The sequence below is a fragment of the Arachis ipaensis genome, chromosome B02 (genome assembly GCF_000816755.2).
Source record: "Arachis ipaensis cultivar K30076 chromosome B02, Araip1.1, whole genome shotgun sequence".
NCBI classification, from domain to species: domain Eukaryota; kingdom Viridiplantae; phylum Streptophyta; class Magnoliopsida; order Fabales; family Fabaceae; genus Arachis; species Arachis ipaensis.
Genome location: NC_029786.2, coordinates 40,606,886 through 40,625,542, shown reverse-complemented (window position 1 = coordinate 40,625,542; position 18,657 = coordinate 40,606,886). Strand labels below are relative to the sequence as shown.

General features: G+C 31.0%; 1 protein-coding gene across 4 annotated transcripts in view; it reads left to right on the top strand.

Moving 5' to 3' along the window:
• The window catches only part of LOC107625254 (actin-related protein 2/3 complex subunit 2B), a 14,235-nt gene continuing 8,134 nt past the window's right edge, over positions 12,557 to 18,657 (top strand). For 2 of the 4 annotated variants that reach the window (XM_016327850.2, XM_016327848.2), the window contains exons 1-3: positions 12,577 to 12,854; positions 13,782 to 13,848; positions 14,228 to 14,435. In XM_016327850.2, coding sequence (XP_016183336.1) covers positions 12,796 to 12,854; positions 13,782 to 13,848; positions 14,228 to 14,435 — 334 coding nt within the window. In that variant the 5' untranslated portion in view covers positions 12,577 to 12,795. Of the gene's footprint in view, positions 12,855 to 13,781; positions 13,849 to 14,227; positions 14,436 to 18,657 lie in introns of all 4 variants that reach the window. The other 2 variants (XM_016327847.2, XM_016327849.2) reach the window with 2 other exon arrangements.

Sequence of the window (18,657 nt, the reverse complement as noted above, 5' to 3'; positions counted from 1 at the left end):
TTGGTTTAGTGTTGTAGTCTTTAAGGAATTAAATGTGTATAATTTCAATGGTTATAGAGTTTGCTTTTAATTTGTGCAATTTGAGAAATATATGTGCTGACTGGGACATGCATCTGCTAATTTTCTAAGCATATTAATTCATGCAAGAATATTTTTATATTTTAGAAATTTTCAAACAAGAAATTTTGATAAAGCCGTGTATGTGAAATCTCACGAGATTCAAGAAAAATTAGAGGAATTCCATATAATTTAATTGGTTTATTGTATGGTTTCTAGAAGAGGTTGTTTTTTAATGAATAATAAAGAACAAAAAATGATATTTCTCATTTAGGATTCAACTACAAAATGTTCTTAATTAGTCTGAAATGTGATTTAAATGTGATGCTACAAAAAAAATATGTTTTAGGTGGTTACTAAGTAAATACCAAAAGAGGGATTAATGTATAAATAGTGATTGTATGATGATGACTTTGAGAATGATTTTATTGTTTCTTTGGCATAAAATTTTAGGAGGTAATATTTTTTTACAACAGGTTTGCCAGCATGATAAAACAAAACAAATTATATGAGGATCAATTCTAGAATTTTGTTAACATTGCTTAATTCCAGTGACATTTTATGGTAGATTGTTGACATTATTTGATTCCAGGGACCAATTCTATTTGTTTAAAGTTATTATTTGCTTTAATATTTTTTCTTCTTTTGGTTTTTAATTGTTTGTCATGCATTTGTAATCGATGTGAGGCATGTTGAATTTACTCTTTATTGGCAAAGCATTGTGATTATAAATTTTTTTTGTTTATTTAGCAATTTTTTGGGATATTTTATACTTATTTGGTTTTCCAAATCAATAAATGTTTGGGGGTTGGAGTGAGTAGTTATTACCCTTTTGTTTCTCGTTTTCTATTCATTATTTTGGCTTTGACAATATACCCATTGATGTCATCCCAAAAAAGTTTGGTTATCATAACTTGACATGCTTTTCTTCATTAGATTTGCTACCTTATTGCATTAGATTTGGTTACGAACTTGAATCTAGAGAAATTATTACTTTTACTGATATTAGACCAAAAGTGATAGCTGACATGAACATACTCAAATGTAATATCATATTGTGTATATTTGTTGATCTGAAGATGAATTTAAAGATGAAATTGAAGTACTTTTGTGGTGTGTTCTCTGCAATTTTTTTTTCTAATTTTCGTTATTAAGTTTGATGCATCATTAGGTTTTCTTGAAATGCAAAGTGTGATGTTAGCATTCATGAGTATCTGAATTTTGTTACATTGCATTGTTTGTCCATATCAATGAAGAGTAATTGAGAAATAATTATGTTAATTATTTCTTTTTTTTTTTGCTACTATTTGTTTTACTTTGATTTGTAACTGCCTTTTATAAATTTTGATTACTGTGAAAAATGAGAACAGTTGCATTTGTTTTGATTCCTAGGTTGATGAAGAGTTTACATTGTGTTATTTGTTTATTGAGAATGAATGATTAGTAAATAATGACTGAGAAATTTTTTTTTAATTTGACCTATAGTATTTATTGAAAAGTATTTCTTTGTTTACTAGAAGTGATGATTCAGAGAGAGTTGATAGGAGGAATGGGCTACACTCCAGATTGTATATGGCCGCAGCAAAGGACAAGGACTACTGTTCAATGCTTAATGTATGTGTTAGAAATATTCAGAGCATAAGTGCTCACATTCAATTTGAAAAGGGGCAGGTGGCATTAAAAAAATATTTGCATATTTCTTTTAACAGTAGTTCTATTTATTGTTTAGAAAGATGTGAGATTTGGAGCAAATGATAGAATTGAAAGAATGAAGTAAGGTTGGATCAGAGATTGAAACATGGGGTTCATGTTCAATTGCCAATGGTTCTTGAATTAAGAGTTAAAGGTGCACTTGGATTCAACTTAAATCAAAGCTTAAAATTAAAATATTTTTGTCTTTCTGAGTTTATTTTTATTAATTTATGACTTTATTTTTATTTTTTTTTTGTTGGATTGGCAATAAAGCAGGACTTCCAATTAAATTTAGAAAAAAAAGTTTATTTTATTTGTGATGTAGTTAACTATGTGTATTTATTGTACCATTAGTTGAAAATGATGTTGTAATAGTGATAATAGGGAATTAGGTATTTGTATATGGTTAACTATGTGTATTTGTTGTACCATTAGTTAAAGATGATACTGTAATTGTGATAATAGAAAATGGAATTAGGTATTTGTATATGGTTAACTATATGTATTTATTGTATCATTAGTTAATTGTATCATTAATTTAGAAAGTACTTACTTGTGTCCAAGCTTTATATTCATATCTCTTGCCGCTCTTTATTTTTTGTGGATCTATTGTTTCCAGCCATTTCATTTCGAATATTCCACAATCATAGCTAAGCAAGAATTGAGTATAATACGATCATTAGTATATAAAATAAAACACGTTAAAAATAGCACTATAGAAGAGAAAGATTCTTACCTTGTACGTTGACCATTCAATGGGATATACTCTGCTTCCTCTCCCAGTGCATCCTCTATTAAGGGTTCCGCCCCAGCGTACACCCTCATTTGGGAAATTATTAAACTTTGAAAGAGACAAAAAAAAGTAAATAAACAAAACCAACAACAGTGAACCAAACTCCTCTCATGTACAGAATAATTTCAATAATTTACAAGAAAATAACTTACAACAAATTTGTTTATTTCTTGAATCAGGTATTTTGTCTGGCTTCTTGTTAATAGGGTCAAGGACATAGAACTTTTTATTGTTTATATCAGCAATCCACAACCATCAATGCCATCCATTGCAAATTGGGACAAATAGCTGAAGTTTCGGAAAATTATAGAATATTTCAGTGGAAACAATAGCAAACAAGAGAATTATCAAACAATTTTAAATATTACAACTTACAAATGGATGCGATGCAAGTTTCCTTTTGTCAATAAACTGCCAATGGTGGTCATACTGCTGAATATTAAAACTGTGGACTTTTTTTATGCTCTTATCATAGTACTTGTCGCCATATGTTCCCATGATAAAATTTTGAAAAATCAACATCAGTTAAATCATATTTCACCGAACCGAACAAAAATCATATGCTGAATAAAACGTGAAAAACATTCAATCTTCAAGAAAAAAAATTTCTTAATCCAAAAGTACTCAAAAGAAGACATAAGAATCAGGTGAACCAATATTAACATTCTCACTGAACCAAAAAGTAAAAAGCAATGAATAAGAAATTTACTTACCACAATATCCATCGGCACAATGTATATTTGTTCTTAGTTTTTATTTCGTTGAGAATCAAGCTGTGTATACTAACCACCTACAGGATGAAAATTTATGAGACATAATATATAAGAGTGTTTAAAAAAATCATTAATGTTAATGTAATTGGCAAAGGATTTTACCACGGCATGCACTTGTTCTTTGGGCTTTAGAGACGTGAAATATTCTCTTAATCCCTCGTAGTGTCCCTCATGTTTCAAGACAAATAATGGTTCATATTCATTGGTACCATCTTTTTTCTGTTTTACATGTGTCATCCAATGATAACACTTATCAATCAGCTCGTTCGTGATTTTTGTCTTTTTCTATGGGATTTTGTAAACTTAAGCCACTAGTAAGGTTGGTTCTGAAGATGTTTCTTCACCAAATTTTAATGCTGCTTCCACTCCAGCCTCTATCACCACCTCTGCTAGGATGTCAAGCTGTGAATCACTCTCTTGAGAGGGCTGAGTTGGTTGAGATGCTGGTGGACTTATCCCAAGGCTAAAGGAAGGCCTTTCATCTTCCCTTTCCTTAGGTTGAGCAACACTGCAAGATGATAGATATTTAACAATGATATTAAACAAAAATGATATTTAATCTCTATAGTGAACCGAAATCCAAACAAATAGTGAACTCAAATCCAAACTAACAGTGAACCGAAATGATATTAAACAAAAATGATATTAAAGAAAAGCAAGTAACATACCTGTCAAATGATGACAAGATTAGAGTTTCTTTTTCTGATTGCCGTGTCACTCGAGGTTCTTTGGATTATTCTTCATCAGAAACTTGATATACATCGGCATCCTTGAAAAAATGTTCAATAACAGAGCTTGTAATAGGCCCTATAACACCCTGCTTGTTGAGTTCTTGAGGGCAGCTATAAGAAACAGAAGAGAGTCCAAAGACAACAACACATTGAATTCATTTCTGGTTTCAACCAAACCATAATTAAACCATGTATAACCAGTAAACATTATCGATATTTATATAAGCAGTAAAACTTACACATCAACAGGTGCTTCTTGTTTGGATTGTTGCTCTGTTGGTTCTTCGCGGGGATGTTCTAGAGGTCTGCTTCATTAAACAATAAACATTTCTATAATTATCCTAAACTATTATCATACTTAACAATGATATTTAACAGAAATTACACTAATCATTATAGTGAACCGAAATCCAAACTTATACTGAACCAAAACCTAAACATACAGTGAACCAAAATTATATTAAACAAAATTGATATTAAAGAATTTAATGCTTACACATTAAAAGGTGCTTCTTGTTCTAATTCATGTTGCACCAGTGGTTCTTGGGCTTGTTGTTCTTGTTCTTTTGCAGGGCTGTTGCATTAAACAGTAAAGATTTCTATAATTATACCAAACTATTATCATATTTAACAATGATATTTAAACAGAAATTACACTAATCATTATAGTGAACCGAAAACTAAACTTATACTGAACCAAAACCCAAACTTATAGTGAACCAAAATTATATTAAACAAAAGTGATATTAAAGAATTTAATGCCTACACATTAATAGGTGCTTCTTGTTCTGATTCTTGTTGCACCGTTGGTTCTTGGGCTTGTTGTTCTTGTTCTTTCGCAAGGCTGTTGCATTAAATAGAAAACAGTTCAATAACAACCATTAAAATTAATAAAAAGAATTTTTATGTGAAACTTACTCTTCATTAGAAATTTCATACACATAGTCATCTTTCATTAAGTCTTGAATTACAGAACTCGTAAGAGATACTGTAACACCGTGCTTTTCAACTTCTTGAAGGCAACTGTAATAAGCAGAAGAAAGTCCAAAGACAAGATCATATTGAATTCATTTTTGGTTTCAACTCAACCATAATTAAACCATTTATAAGCAGTAAACATTGAACAAGATTCATGTGGTAAATAAATATTCATTAACTTACTCAGTATTAGATGTTTGTTGTGTTTCCTCTTGTGGATGGACATAGATGAAGTCATCCTTCATCAACGCTTCCTGAACTAAACTTGGAAGAGACAATGCAAGAGGAGGTCTAAGGAATGTAAACAAAAATAAAGTTAATGTTGAATAATTAGAATAATTAGAATTTGTTTTGAAAAATAAGAATTTGCACATGGAAACACTCACACTTCCAAAGGTTCAAAACGAGTTTGTTGTTAAAACTCAACGATTTGTAATTCAGATTCAGGTGTAGCTCTAGTTACATTTAATCACAATTTCCTTTTGATTAATTAAACAAAAATTATTAACTAAATTTAAAAAAGTAACATAAATATTTGTAACTTACACTTGTGCAGTTTTAGACATCGTTTTTGGGAAGATTTTCTTTTTTCTAAAATATTTGACCGGAGTTTCTGGGGTATTTTTCCTAAAAAAATAACAAATTAAAATTAGAAACCAAGATTAAAAGCAGAGGTCTAAAAAGACATTAAATTCATTTTTGGGCAACCACCGAACCGAAAATACAATATGCAGTGAACCAATTTACCTGGTATTGCTTGCAGCATCTACAGAAGGTGTAGAGCTTCCTTGTGTCTGTAAGACTTACTCACTATCAATATTTATAGTCGGCACCCTAAGCAATATAAATAAATATTAGTAATTGAATCTATAGAAATTAGAAAAGGTTGTAGCAAAAGTAAGCCAAGTAAGAAAAAGAATTCGGGAATAATAAACTGAATCTTACGTCTGAAAGAAATCATTTTGTCCTTGTGGAGAGTCAAACTGATCCGGAGCAATGTTTGTTGACTGAGCTCCATCATTTCTTTTCTTTGATCTTTTCTCCCTTATTATCTCCAATGCTCCATCATTTCTTTTCTTTGATCTTTTCTCCCTTATTATCTCCAATGCTCGTTTTCTTTTTTTGGCAGCATTGTCTTTTCTTGTTTAGTTCTAAAAGTTCATAAAATAAGTATCAAGAAACCTAAAATGTAAGTATCAGTAAAAGAAAATATGATTCTAGAAACTTACTCCTTCTCAGGTTGGGTTGGTGTTTTTACCACTCTTTCTAGTTGTTTTCTTCTTTTTATTATGGTGTTTTCTCAGTTTCATTTTCTCTGTAAAACAGATAAACACATTGAATTTATACCGGAGACAAGACATTAACGATGAAGTCAACCAAACCCAAAGATAACACCGAACCGAAATAAGTTAAACTGCTAAACCGAAACCTAGAAGCCCACCGAACGAAAATAGATATATATGCAATCAACAAAAATACTTACTCGTTTTTAGATTCGCTTGTGCTCTCTGAATCTATAGGCACAGGCTTTTTTTTTTGCTTTATTTTTTAACCACCTTCAATGGTTGTTTCTTTTTTTTGTGATTTTTTTATTTCTTCTTCTCTGCAATACATAAGAACAAGCGCATAAGAACAAATTTTAGCAAATACAAATTAAATGAAATTGATATGAAAATTAAACTTACTCGGTTTCGGATTCAGATTCGAAAAGTCTTTCCTCTTCTGAAGAAGAATCCCTCTCAACATTTTTCTTTTTTATTTTCTTTTCTTTTTCTTTTTTCTCCAAGTTACTTGTTTTTGTTTTTTCTTTTTTTTTTTACTTTTTGTACAGAATTTCCTAAAACAAAAACAAGGTCTCAATTAATTAATCATCAAAATAACAATTTAACAATTCGGTGAACCGAATAAAGTAATCCTACCAAACCGAAAAACATTCATATGGTGAATAGTACATGACAACTATTTATTCATCAAGAAAAATATTTTTTAATGCAGAAACATTCAAATGAACAAAACTAACAATTGCAAGTAGGACAAATAATTTAATTATAACCTAAAAGCATTTCAAAGCAAATTTTTCAGGGAATTTTAGTATAGTACTTACCAATGGTTGTGTTGTTTCGGATGAAATCCATTCAATGATCTTTTCCCTTGTCCAATAGGCCACCCATGGTGCAGGGGGAGCATTAGGTGCAAATGGGCGGGGGAACTTTGTTTCATGGAAGTATATCAACATTAATATAAAAACACAACCATCAACAGACTGATTCTTCCCCTCTCTCTTATTTTCAACTCATTTCATTAAGAAGTTGAGAACATGCTTTGCCCAATCCCATTCTCTAAGGTTGTCCACATGAAAGATCGGTGGCTTATGGATTGGGGAGGCCACATAATAAGAAGAATTTTTGCCGGTTTAGAATCAAGAATCAATACGTTAGCAGCATAGTCCAAACCAACAATGAATTCTCTTAATCAAATGTCAAATTCAAATTAAAATAACCGAGAGTAATTAAACCTTGGGTCGTTCTCCCTAGGAATTGCAATTAAGTATCCTATTATTGGCTATGAGGGATTTTGAGGGTTGATTATAAGAGGCAAGAAATTAAAGTACAAGGAAGTAAATAGACATGCAAGAAATTAAATGAAAGCAAGTAAAGGCAATGAAAATGGAAATTGAAAGCTAAAAGGACTCTTGGCAAGAAGTGGGTAATTAAAGATTCCTATCCTAGTAGTAAACCACAAACATGGTAATTATGTGTGAATTAATCCCAATTAGTTAACCCTACATCGAGGATAAGTCAACTAGGTATAATTAATCTCAATCCACAAGTCCTAATCAACTCATTAATTAACTTAGTGAAAGACTAGCGTTAGTGGAAACCAAATTAATTAACAACCCTCACACAATGGGAAATGGACGTCCACCACTCAAGTTCTCCCAATTATCCAATTTTCCAACCAAGAGTGTGAAAAACTAAGCAAAAACCCAACCAAGCATTTTGTCAAACACTTGGTGGGAATGTAAAGAAAGCATGGTAAAATGACAAAAAATAATAAATGCTACAACTACTAAGCAAGGAAAATAAAGATAGCAACTCAATAAAGTAATAAATGACATGAAACATAAAATTGCATTAAATGTAAATTAAAGTGACAAGAGTGTGCATAAACATAAAAGACAACTAAAATGAGAAATTAACAAGATAAACAAGAAAATTAAGACAATAGAACAAAGAAAGGTAGAAGAAACTAGATTAAAACAAGAATTAAAAGTAGCAATTACAAGGAAATTAAACTAAGAAACCCTAGTTCTAGAGAGAAGGGGAGCTTCTCTCTCTAGAAAACTAACAAAAACATGTAAAAACCTAAACCTAAGTGCTCCCCCCTTCATTCCTCTTCAATTTGGCTTGAAATAGCTTCAGAAATGAGTTGGATTGGGTTTTGGAGGCCCAGAAATTGCCCCCGGCGGTTTGCAGTTAATGAGCTCACGTGCCAGGACCTGTGCGGATGCACAGATGTGTGCATCCGCACACTTGCTGTTTTCTGACCTGTGCGTACGCACAAGTTGTGTGCGTCCGGACACATAGACTTATGTCCACCATAGCAAATTGTATATCATTTTGAAGCCCCGGACGTTAGCTTTCCAATGCCGCTGAAACCGTCTCATTTGGACCTCTTTAGCTCAAGTTATGACCAATTTAGTACCGAGAGGTCAGGATGGACAGCTTTCCAAATCCTTCATTTCTTGAATTCTTCCACTTTGTATGCTTTCCTTCCACTTTCTCAAGCCATTCTTGCCTTCAAAATCTTAAATCACTCAAGCAAACATATCAAGGCATCGAATGGAAGAAAAGTGAATTAAAATTGACAATTTAAGCATGAAAAGCATATTTTTCACAATTAAGCACAATTAGGAAAGAATTCATAAAAGCATGCTATTTCAATGGATAAGTGCAAGAAAAGTCAATGAAATCCACCAAAATAGAGCAAATAAATACCATAGAATGTGGATTCATCACCACACTTACCGTTGTGGGCAGCAAGAAGCACTTTTGTATGAAGACAACAAAAGTCCTCTTAAATTTTTTCTGGTTTTCCTCCCCTTCTACACTTATTTCCAACACATTCCTTGCCAAAGTTGCCAAGAAAATATTTTTGACGCTGTCAAATATTTCTTTGTCTGTTGTATTCAGCTTGTTGTAATCAACCTTTTCAGGAAAAAGATTTCCTAAAATATTTTAGTAGCAAAAATAAGACAAAAACGGCCAGTTTAATTATCCGGACACCAATGAACTGAAAATAAGCAGTAAGTGAAAAATGTATTACCTCCATTGGTTATGCCGAAGGCAGCCGCCACCTTCCGAGGAGTTATGTTTATTGTCCCCTGTTTTGTTTTCATGCATCCTCTCTCTATATCAAACCGATCAAGCAATTCTATCAGCAGTGTGTTAGAGATGTTCATTTCTGGCACATGTGCCAGACCACCAAATCTCATTTCTTCAACAATATCTTTTTTTTCTTGACCCATTTCCCTATACACTGTTGCTATTGTCTTTGTTTGGCATCTGCAATAGTGAGTTTTCTGTAAGTTTTGAAACTGAATGTGAGGATATATTTATAATACAAAATAGATACTATTCAAATGAAAGTGGATAAATATATAATGTGCCTTCTCCTTCATTGTTGCCATTTTCTTGTTGTGTTTTGCTGTAATAAAAAATTTTGGTCAATATTTCATTCAATACATCAATAACCACAAGCATGTGTATGTTAAACAAGTCAATTAGAATGCCACAACCCACCGAACCGAAAATCTTTTATGCACAGAACCAAAATAAAAAAGGCTACCAAACCAAAAAATGTTCATGTGGTTAGTAAATGATTATCAGCTTTCAATCAACAAAAATACTATTACAGCAGTATGGCTTATCAAAGTGAAAGAGTAGTTTCTAATGTAACTTGTCCTAAAAAAACTCATTCAATACATCAACAACTACAAGCATGTGTATGTTAAACAAGTCAATTAGAATGCCACAACCTACCGAACCAAAAATCCTTCATGTACAGAACCAAAATCAAAAAGGCTACCAAACCGAAAAATGTCCATGTGGTTAGTAAATGATTATCAGCTTTCAATCAACAAAAATACTATTACAGTAGTATGGCTTATCAAAGTGAAAGAGTAGTTTCTAATGTAACTTGTCCTAAACAAAAATCATTCAATACATCAACAATCACAAGCATGTGTATGTTAAACAAGTCAATTAGAATGTCACAACCTACCGAACCAAAAATCCCTCATGCACAGAACCAAAATCTAAAAGGCTACCGAACCAAAAAATGTTTATGTGGTTAGTAAATGATTATCAGCTTTCAATCAAAAAAAATACTATTACAGTAGTATGGATTATCAAAGTGAAAGAGTAGTTTCTAATGTAACTTGTCCTAAACAAAACTCATTCAATACATCAACAACCACAAGCATGTGTATGTTAAACAAGTCAATTAGAATGCCATAACCCACCAAACCGAAAATTTCTCATGCACAGAACCAAAATCAATAAGGCTACCGAACCGAAAAATGTTCATATGGTTAGTAAATGATTATCAGCTTTCAATCAACAAAAATACTATTATAGTAGTATGGATTATCAAAGTGAAAGACTTGTCTCTAATGTGAATTTTTTTAAACAAAACTCATTCAATACATCAACAACCTACCGAACTGAAAATCCTTCATGCACAGAACCAAAATCACAAAGGCCACCGAACCGAAAAACGTTAATGTGGTTAATAAATTATTATTAATTTTTAATCAACAAGAATAGTGTTCTTCAATGGAAAATAAGTACTGAAGATACTAACAGAGCTCTAATTAAACTATCCAAACCAATAAGAACAAGCAATTATATCTTAAAGCCCTAGTTATACTGTAAAAATCATTCACAATAGTTCAATCCACTAAACGAAGCAAATCAACCCAGTAAAATTGAAATGAAACTAGGTGAAACGCGATATTGTAAGATTTTAAATAAACAGTAGTTTTCTCATACCTTTTGTAGTCTTTGTTGCTGCTTTCGTTTGTTTCTGGTTGTTGCTTGCAAAATCTTCTTCCGATTCATTTGCAGCAGTGGTTTTCACAAAGAATGTGATTGAAGTTTGAGTGATGTTCATAGAGATTCGAAGAGAGTGAGTTTTTTGGGGTATTGGTTTCGTGTTGAAGATGTAACGTTCGTTCATAATGAAGCGCAAATGGGAAAACGAGAGGTTTTTTGTGTGGCGCGTGTTTCTCACTCTACATTTAATGCGCTTGAAACAATTTGAGCTTGGGCCTATATGGTTATATGGTTATATGGACGTGTAGCAGCCCTGAATAATTTATAGGGTAGAACGTAGAAATAAACCAAATCCAATAAAAAATTACACAATTTACCCAAACCTGAAAACGTTATATAGATCTCCCTTATTTATATCTCTATGTAAATCGAATGAGTCTAATTCGATTTAGCAACTCTCATACTAAATCGAATCAGACTAACTTGAATTACTAAGAAATGCAAATCGAAGCTGAGTCGATTTATGCATGCATAGGACATACCTTAATAAATCAAATCATCATAATTCGATTTATCTATGCACGCGACACACAATAATTCGAAAAAAGCTATTTCGATTTACGCATAGTTTTCTACATTTACTAATTCGAATTGGAGTGATTCGAATTATATAAATTAATTAAGACAGTAACAAACATATATCGAAATTAATTTTTTAAATCGGTCAAAATTATATTTTTAATACTATTTTATTATTTTAAAAATTATATTTTATACCTTATAAAAATTAAATTTATAAAAATTAATTTTTTTATAATTATATGTACTCGTATTTCGTTTATAGTATAAACGAAATAATTTTAAACGTACGTGGAGTACGTCAACTTCTACGTATTACGTGTGCACCCGTAATATGTATTTAGAAATTTTCACATATTTCATTTACAGTATAAACGAAATGGACTAAAAATATTTCCAAATTTTCACATATTTCGTTTACAGTATAAATATTCCTCTATTATCTCGTTTAATCCCTATCATTTAAAATGGACTAAAATTGATCAAACATATCTATTTTAATCTCTTTTACCAACATTTTTATGTACTAATTACATGCCAAAAGTTTGGATTATTAATATTATTAATATTTTTTATTATTTTCAATTTTTTAAAAAAAAAATACATTTATCTCGTTTACACTGTAAACAAGATATACACGTGTGCATATACCTCTTTTATCTCATTTATACTATACATGCAAAATTATTTCGTTTATCGTGTAAACGAGATAAGAGAAGAATATTTATTTAGATACATAATTAAAATAAATCTTACATTGTTAAATATTTTTTTATCTAAATAATATTTTATAAAATCCATCGTTAAATGATTGAATATATGGTACTTACGTGGCTTTATCCAATTAAAATTATATATAACCTTTGTATACCCAAAGATACATATTGTCAACGTAGGATAGAGTGAAGCATAAGGGAAACTGACAAATTAGAGAAAGGAAAGGAGAAAAGAAATGTGAGTGGAAGAGTGTGGCTAAGTGGATTTGCTTCAAAGGTTACCAAACATGATTATATGCACTGAACTTAAATTTTACTTAAAGTTCATACAACCGATTAAAGAGTCTCACATTCTACAATTGTTTCTTCAGTTTTAACATTCTCACAACAGAAGAAGAGAGTCTTATCCCTCATCAGAAAATGACATGCATAGAGAGAGCGTCCCCTGCTTTGAATCAGATCCTGCTCAAACTATACAGGTAACAAGAATTTAATATATGGATTTTAATTAATTAGGTATAGAGAAACTAACAATTCCATTTGGTTATAATGCACCTGGTTTCTCGTTCTTTAATTATTTATTATTACATTATTTTTCAAATTCAGCTGATTATGGGTGTAAAATTGAAATTGAATTTAAGTGGTGAGAAGAAAGAAAAAGTAAATGTATCAATTTAGTTTTTGAGGTTCTAATTAGTAATTGTATTATTGTCGTCCACGAAATTGAATTCCGATACTACAGTGATCCCTCGACCTTTTCCGACAATAACTCAGACAAATGGAGTGATGAGTTAGCACTCTTTTATTTCGTTAGACAATAGTAAAACGATGCACGTCGTAAATGTTAGGGGTTACTATGAGAATAAAATCGCACATTCTAATAAGTGGATAGTGCATACGTAAAAAAGAAGGAATAAACATCGGCAAAACATGGAGGTAGAGAAATGAAAAATACGAATGATGGCAAAGTTAGAGTGAGAGGGAAAATCATGCGTACAGTGGAACAATCATCACACCAAACATTGATTTACCACCAGTTATGATGGAAGTAAGTGTCATTATTCAAAACAAAAGCTGTGATTTGGGGTGGAAACTACTGATATCGAAAACTAATTCTTTAAAGATAATCACTAATCTTTGAAACAAAGAGGAAGGAGCAAGAGATGATTTCAGTGAATAAAATGTATTATTTTAGAACACTTGGATTCTCACTCTTAGCTAATTCAGCTAACATACACTTATAACCGATCCTATGTTTTCAAATACTAAATTTCATTTAATAAAAGTATTCAATTATCTAGCTAAACTAGAAATTTCATATTTCATCCCACATAAAACAAAAGAAATAAAGAAAATAATCTCCTTTTGAGATATAGCATCTAAGAGATTTCTCTATCTAATGACAGTGCTGAGAAGCCCATGGAGATTGATCATCACTTGTATGAATTTGGGTCAGCGGAATATCATATTCTGGTAAAATTCTCACCATACTCTGCTTGAACGATATGAGCACTATTCACTTTTTGTTACTTTTTGGTTGATGTGCGTGTCACAGCTTATGGCAATAAGTATAGAAAAAATAAATTCAGTTAGTATTTGATCAATTTTTTCTTTTTCTTTTTTTTTTTTGGTAAGGGTAAGGGGCACTAGGCCCAATCAATTTTTTCTTTTATTTGGTTGATTTTTGACTAAGAAAACTTAGCCCCCTGCAAGTGCTTTTTACTTTCAGGTTTCACAAGTTTATTTTGTTCTTAAAGTTAGATCTTTAGCTTTTTCAGATTCTAAAGACTAAATCAACGTTTAGCAAAAAAGAATAACCAAAAATGTGAGTATTTGTGTGTTATGCTTACAGTCTGAAGCCTCTGATCCACGAGTAGCTTTTTTGTCGATATCAACTGCACCTCTTTGCCCTGGAGTCCTTGCCACAAATGAGCTTTCTTCCTATACAATTGAAATGATAAAGGCACTTTGTCCTGCTGTTGTGGAAATTGCTGAATCTACACGAGAAGGATATCAACTTACTCTCAAGCTGAATCTCACTAAGATTCCACGTGGCAAAGGTTAGCACCTACCCTTCAATTTCACGTTATTTACTATGTTATCCGGAAACATAGTACACAAATAGGATATATAATTTCATAAAATACATTAAAAAATAAGTAAATTTTATCGAGCTCTTTCTAAAATAATATATAACTTATCTTTTATAATATATCAATTTTTAATTAAAATGTTATCTCATAATTAATTATACTTATAACTTGAGTTATTTCAATTTAATTAAAGTTAATATTTTAACTATAATAGAATTATTTTATAATTAAGTTATTATTTAAAATGGATAATTATATAATTTTTTAAAATATTAATAATTAAATCTTTTTTTTAAATTATTGTTTTCAAACACAAAAAAAATTTGAAAAACTTCTTTTTTTAAATCAGCTACCCTAAATTTCTCTATAATGACTTTCACTCCTCTTCATTCCTTCTTTGTCGTTGCGCCTCCCAAAATCGTTCACCCCATCTAATAATTAACTTGAATACACTTTGGTAGGCGAACTCATAAAGTCTTCATTCCTATCTAGTTTTCTATTATCTTCTTTGACAATGATATATCATTCTTTATATCATTTCATTTAGGGTTTACATGGGTTTATAAGCATGCCAGAAAGGCCAAACAGTCAAAAACAGAGTTTGTTCACAAAAATAGGACCTGTACATACGCACACTATTATGCGCATGCACACACCAGAAGCCACTTCCCGTCTTGTGTGTACGCATGGGCCTTTTTATCCATTCTGTGATGTGCGCATGCACCATAGTGTGCGTGGACACGCAAATCAGAAATTCTAATTTTCTGCGAAATTTCAAAATTCAGTTTAAAATAATAATTTTAATCATTCATAATTTTTTCTACAAAATTTAGTTTTTTATTATTCTTAAACAATTTTAAAGATCTCATCACCACCTTTAATTTAAGACAAATTTTATTGAAATTCGAACTTCGAGCACCAAGTTATGAACCGTCTAAATTGGTCAAAAATTCTTTTTTTTTTTTTTTACCAAGTTTTACGAAATGCTCGTTTCAACAAATTTTCAAATCCAACTTTGTTCAAACCATTTTAAAACCTCTTCTATGCATTCCAAAACTCATTCATCATCTTATATCCATTCGGCACCTAGTCAAGCAAGTTCCCATATACTCATTCCAGTTTCATAAGTTTTCTATAATAATCTAGTTAACAATCCAATCACACAACCAAATCCTCATTAATATAATCATTAATTCAATCATGACAATCAATTACTTACCATGAATTACCATATAGGGGATATCTCAGCCTATCTCAACCTCTAGCCCAATTTCTATATCAATGCCAATATAGGCAATCATATCACACCAAAATTCAATTATACATATTCAGTTTCGTTCATTCCATTGCATAACACTTATCAAACACCTAATTCGCATATCAAGTAAATCACAATCCATCATCAACATTTTCATTCAACGGTAACCTAGGTGTAATACCCTAACTTTTAGCACCTCATGATCGTACTAAAAGTCCAAGTGTTACTTACCTCTAAACCTTTTTATTTTATACTATCTTTGTTTAATATTGAGCCTTCGCGAATACGAACCAAAGTTTTAACCAAGAAAATGAAGAGTCAGTACTTTAAACCATTTAATTACAAAAATATATATATCCACGTAGCATTATATACATAAACTTATTCAAAGATCCTCAAATACAAGTCCTACCCCTTTAAAAACCAAAACAATAAACGACGAGGAAAAAATAAAATCGAACAACTTAACTCCTATAGCTCTGCACTAAACCTTCGCACCTGTAGCTGAAAAGGGTGGAAATAGGGTGTAAGAACTGGGGAGTTCTTAGTAGGGTCGGAGTGTATAGTTATGTTCATTTTATTATTTGTTACACAAAAATTTCGCAACAGAATACTTACAATCTTCAACAGCTGGCTAATAGCAACAAACCTCATAATACAAATAACTTTAACAAACTAGAGATATAGAGAAAATCACAAGTCAAGAAGCATAGACACACACAATCACAGAAACATATATCATAGAGAAGTATGCGCAACCAAGTATGATGCATGTCTATCCTATGCAGGCCATGAGCTCATGTGTCGGTTGCCTACCTGCTTCCGACATTACCCGGGCACAAGTCCCAGATATGGCTTTCCAGATAAATACAGTGTGCATATAAGTCTTACGGCCAAGCTGCATACAGTGTGACTTTTAAATGTATTTCAATATGCTTACATCTGAAAAATAGTTCTCAGTGTATGGGCGTCCCCACTATACATTTGGCACGAAGGCCCAAATAAGGTCACATCTACTCTCTTGTGACAGACAGTCTTTTAAAGTTTTTCCTTTATCTTTGCCCTCTACTCTCCTGTGGTAGAGATCCTTTCAGTTAATACATTTTTTTTGTGCTCTGCTCTCCTGTAACAGAGATTCATTAGATTCTTTTAATCTTTGTTCTCTATTCTCCTGTGATAGAGATTCATTTAGTTAATACATTTCTTTCTCTTATGTTCTCTACTCTCATGTAGTAGAGGTTCTTTAGTTTTTTTAATTCATTTAATTCTTTTATTCTCTGTTATTTATTGAATTATATTTCGACTTAACTCAACAACCTTTGTCTGAGTTTGGCTTCCAGTGCTATAACCTCTGTAAACAACCTTTATCTTACAGGTGCGACTCTCTTGAGTCGATGTATACAAACATAACATTTGTAAGCAACCTCGGTCTTATAGATAAGTCTCTCTCTAGCCAATGTATGTATTGATAACATCTGTAAGTAACCTCTATCTTACAGGTGTGACCATCCCCTGGATTGGCCGATATATCTCTAGAAAGTAAATCTCGGTAGACTCACCACCATATATCTCTGCTTATCTCATTTTCTTTTTGTTATTTCTTTCTTTTCTTTCTTATCATTCCATAATATAAATTATCTTCCCACTATTCTCTCATTTTTTCACTAAGTATCTTAGGAAATAAAATTATAAATTTTTTTAATTAAGTCTGCGTTCTCTAAAGTTTTAAGATTATTCTACTTGCTTGCTTTATCATTAATAATACGCATTATGATACTCTTACAAGATAATATCTTTGATAAATAATAATTATAATAATAATTTATTTTAATATAATTGAGTAATTTTAAAGAAGTATTTAAAATAATATTTATAATCTTCTTTTAAAACTTACCGCAAACGAATCTTCGATCAGAGCTACGGTTTGGGAGATATGTGGATTTTTGTGGAGTAATGAATAGTAAGCTTAGGGCATTTCTTCCCTCTTCTCTTTTCTTGTCCGTGCCCTCTTACACACACTAAGATTATGTTTGGTTGGAAGGAAAAAAAAAAAGAAAATAAAAAGAAAAGAAAAGAAAGAAAAGAAATTGAGTGAGTTTTTATTTTTCTTAGATGTGTTTGGATGGAAGAAAAATAAAAATGAAAGAAATGTTATAAAAAAACAATTTTATCTTTATATTATAAAATATATTGAAAAGAGTGAAGGAATAATATTAAAAGTATAGATAGAAAATAAGTTTTCTCTCTCTTTTCTTTTCCAACATTGGAGAGAAAAAATTGGTGGGTCTCACCAATTTTTTTCCATTCCTTTTCCTTCTTCTCTAATTTCTCTCATAGAACCAAACAGTAAAAAATAATTATTTTTCTTCTCATTTCCTTTTCTCCATTTTCTTTCCTTCCATTTTTCCTTCAAACAAATATAGTCCAAGAGAATGTACTGAAATGGTTAAATTTAAAGTTTATGTATATTGGCTTGGGTCCAACATAGGCCTGATTTACTTGTTTTGATTTATTAGCCTAATTTTAAGCCAAAACTTTTAAAATTAGTATTTTAATTTATATTTTAAATATTTTATTTTTTTCTAATTATAAAATTTTAAATTTTTAACTTTTTTTTCTCATAATTAATTTATTAATTAATTATTTATTATTTAACTAAGCTTTACACGAATCTTTTTGTTTCAATTTACCATGGGCTACTTGAGTTCAGACACGTTTTCCTACTAAATCGAATATACTTATTTCGATTTAGTACTACTCTTTTTAATTTGAATCTAATTGATTCGATTTACATTGAGAAAGTATAAATTGAATTCAATTGATTTGATTTACATAGATATGAAAACAAGACAGCCATGTATCCAATATTACTTTAGGACATTTATCTGTGAAATTTATCCTAAATCTTAGACTACTAAATTCTAAATTTTA